Raw genomic sequence first — 3234 nt, 5'->3', positions numbered from 1 at the left:
GGGGGAGGGAAGCAGGTGATGGGATACTAAGAGGCAATATCAAGAAACATAGGAAACTAAAAAAAAAGGTTTTGGGTGGATGGAGCGAGCAGATAGATGTATGAACAGCATTTTTAGCTCGACTATTCATAGAATAGTAGAGCTATTGGACTCGCCCATGCGTCGGCGTCCGCGTCGGCGTCCGCGCCCGCGTCCCGATTTGGTTAAGTTTTTGTATGTAAGCTGGTATCTCAGCAACCACTTGTGGGAATGGATTGAAACTTCAAACTCTTTACTGTGATAAACTGACTTACATTGCACAGGTTCCATAACTCTATTTTGCTTTTTTACAAAATTATGCCCCTTCTTCGACTTAAAATTTTTTGGTTAAGGTTTTGTATATAAGCTGGTATCTCAGTACTCACTAATTGGAATGGATTGAAACTTCACACACTTGTTCACTGTCATAATCTGACATGCACAAAGCAGGCCCCATAACATTATTTTGCTTTTTTACAAAATTATGCCCATTTTTTAACATAGAAATTTTTGGTTAAGTTTTTGTATGTAAGCTGGTATCTCATTATCCAGTAATGGGAAAGGATTGAAACTTGACGTACTTGTTCACTGTCATGATCTGACATGCAGTGCAAAGGGCCAATAACTCAACTTCGCATTTACAAAATTATGCCCCTTTTTCAACTTAGGAGTTTTTGGTTAAATTCTTATATGTAAGCTGGTATCTCAGTACCCACTAATGGGAATGGCTTGAAACTTCACACACGTGTCCACTGTCATGAGCTGATAAGCACTATGCAGGTTCCATAACCCTATTTTGCATTTTTACTAAATAATGCCCCTTTTTCGACTTTCGTATTCATTCAATCGACAAGGCTGTTGAATAGTCGAGCGTTGCTGTCCTCCGACAGCTCTTGTTATATTCTCCCTTCACTTCCTAGCAGGAGTGTCACTCAACGATCATGTGTGTGAAATTATTTTAAAATCGGACCAGCGGTTTCATACAAGAAATGTCGTTAAAACTAAAACATAAAAGTGATTTTTTTTTTGCCTTTTTCCATGCGTGTGTTACTTATCTTTAATTTTCTTCAAAGGCAATAGATGTTCAGTTGTAAACGTGCTGTTGGCTTGGAAGTAACTGAGTATGGATCTGTTTTGATAGATTTTTTTAATTGATTGCATTTTTGTTTAAATGGTAAAAGCAGTTTCTAATATCACGTAAGTCGTTTAATTAGTCTGTTAAGAAGGCAAAATGGTTACACTGGTTTAGTGTTCAGAATGAACTCCTTGAAGTAGAATCAGATCCCCAAAAATTATGGAAATTAATTTGTAGGATTGGTGTTGGTTTCCAAAAGGAAAGGTCTATACCTAATGAGATTGTTTAACCAGATGCTACAGTTGTCTCTGATAAAAACAAGTCGTAGACAAGTGTAAAATAGTTATTCTGGTCACATAGAACAGATATTAATTATAATGATGATGATATAGTGATGTTGCTGATATTGCTGCTGAAACTGATCCACTAACTACGTCTACCATTACTGAAGCTACTTCTGTTAATTCTGTTATCATAGGTACTACTACTGCTTCCATGGTTACTGAAAGAGCTGTTATTGTAGATGCTATTGTTGCTAGTGATGTTGTTGACATTTTTCTTCTACAACTTCTTCCGCTTCTGAAACTGCTACAGTTATAGATATTATTTCAAACATTGTACGGTGATGGTGGCTAGATGGATGCCATTAAACAAAAATGGCTCTATCATGCAGTATTTAAACATGAAATAAATGCAAAATAATATGTAAGGTGTTCATTATAATACATAAATATCTAAACTAATGTAAATTTGAAAGACAAATGTGGTAATTCCTGATCCTGATAACATTATTTTGTAAAATTGTATTTTACACATGTTTCTGAATAAGAATTGCATGCTTTCCAAAGTTTCTCCATAACAGTAGTGGTAACGTGGGTAGCTGATATTCTTTTGTCTCTGACGAACTGACAAGGGTTCGGTTCTGGATCAAACCAGTAGGTGAACCCTGGTACAGATACAACCTTAGCTTCGACTATCCGCGCTAGACACCCAGTGATGAATGCGTCCTCTATTGGCATGTAAGGTAAATATTCAGATATCATGTACATCCGGGGTATTATATTACCAGAAATAACGTAAGAGTTTCCCGATGCATAGTTAGGATAATGTGTTAAAGGGAATTCATCTTTTGATATCCCCCACTTCCCTTTCCTGCGGACAGATAAGTGAACGTTTATATATCCGTACACGGAACCTTTAATACCATAAGGCCGCCTGTGGAGGTTTTTGGCAAGTTGTGGAATGTTTACAAACACATCCTCATCCACTTTCATTACGAAATCAACATCACTACAATAAATAGATACCCATTTCAAGGCTATTAACATTTTTCTTGTCAAGTTTCTATATGATTCTACAAAATCTGCAAGCACGATATCACCATATACCCTACTCTCGTTCCGAACAATTCTGTCCGTATTAATATCACCGTCCTTTCCAACAAGAAACATTAATCTGACAGTCACTTCAATGGCGGAATGTTCTATCAGAAATGACTTTTTAGAGTATGAACCATACGTTTTACGTATAGCATCCCTGATAAAATAATGACTTGGAATGGATGGAATTGCGACAAGTATAGTCATGTATTTTGCATCTGTTGTACAAATCTGAGCACCGTTTATAATAAACTCATGATCTATCGGATTGACTTTAGTTTTCCGCGGAGTGTAGTACCGCCTTTCATTGTCTTCACGCCTAAGACGTAACGTTTGAATCAAGTTTTCGTTGTATGTATCCTTTCCCTTTTCTGGTTTCTTTCCCGCAGCTTTGATTGTTCTATTAACAACTAATACCTTAACCTTTCCCGTCTCTGTGACGACATAATCTACGTTTGTATCAACAGTATCCAGTTGCTCAGCCTCTAAAGCGGTTAGGTTTCCTTTTTTAGAGTGAAAATTTCTGAGCCATGCCTGACTGGGGCTGTTGCCTTTCCGGGTAGGTAAAGTAATATTTGGACGTTGTTTCCGGAAAACCAAAGCAGATCGAATGTAACCATGACTACTCTTGTGTTCGTCGAAGGCTTCAGGAAAACTTATTACCAGAAATAAGACAACATATACTGTCCAAACAAGCGTGATATACACGGACAGACGGATGGTTCTTCTCATTGTTTCTCCTGTGCTTGATCGGCATCGCAT

At 37.4% G+C, this 3234-nt stretch overlaps 1 protein-coding gene across 1 annotated transcript; it reads right to left on the bottom strand.

Annotated features, from left to right (window-relative positions):
• Positions 1 to 1881: 1881 nt before the first annotated feature.
• On the bottom strand, positions 1882 to 3234 carry LOC128549708 (beta-1,3-galactosyltransferase 1-like). Its single transcript, XM_053527082.1, has one exon. It carries the CDS (start codon positions 3232 to 3234, stop codon positions 1882 to 1884), a length of 1353 nt encoding a protein of 450 aa, XP_053383057.1.

This window comes from Mercenaria mercenaria, chromosome 2 (genome assembly GCF_021730395.1).
Source record: "Mercenaria mercenaria strain notata chromosome 2, MADL_Memer_1, whole genome shotgun sequence".
NCBI lineage: Eukaryota > Metazoa > Mollusca > Bivalvia > Venerida > Veneridae > Mercenaria > Mercenaria mercenaria.
This window is presented reverse-complemented; position numbering and strand designations above follow the sequence as displayed.

Coding starts and splice junctions, on each gene's coding strand:
- LOC128549708 (XM_053527082.1), bottom strand. CDS start 3,234: ATGCGATGCCGATCAAGCACAGGAGAAACAATGAGAAGAACCATCCGT.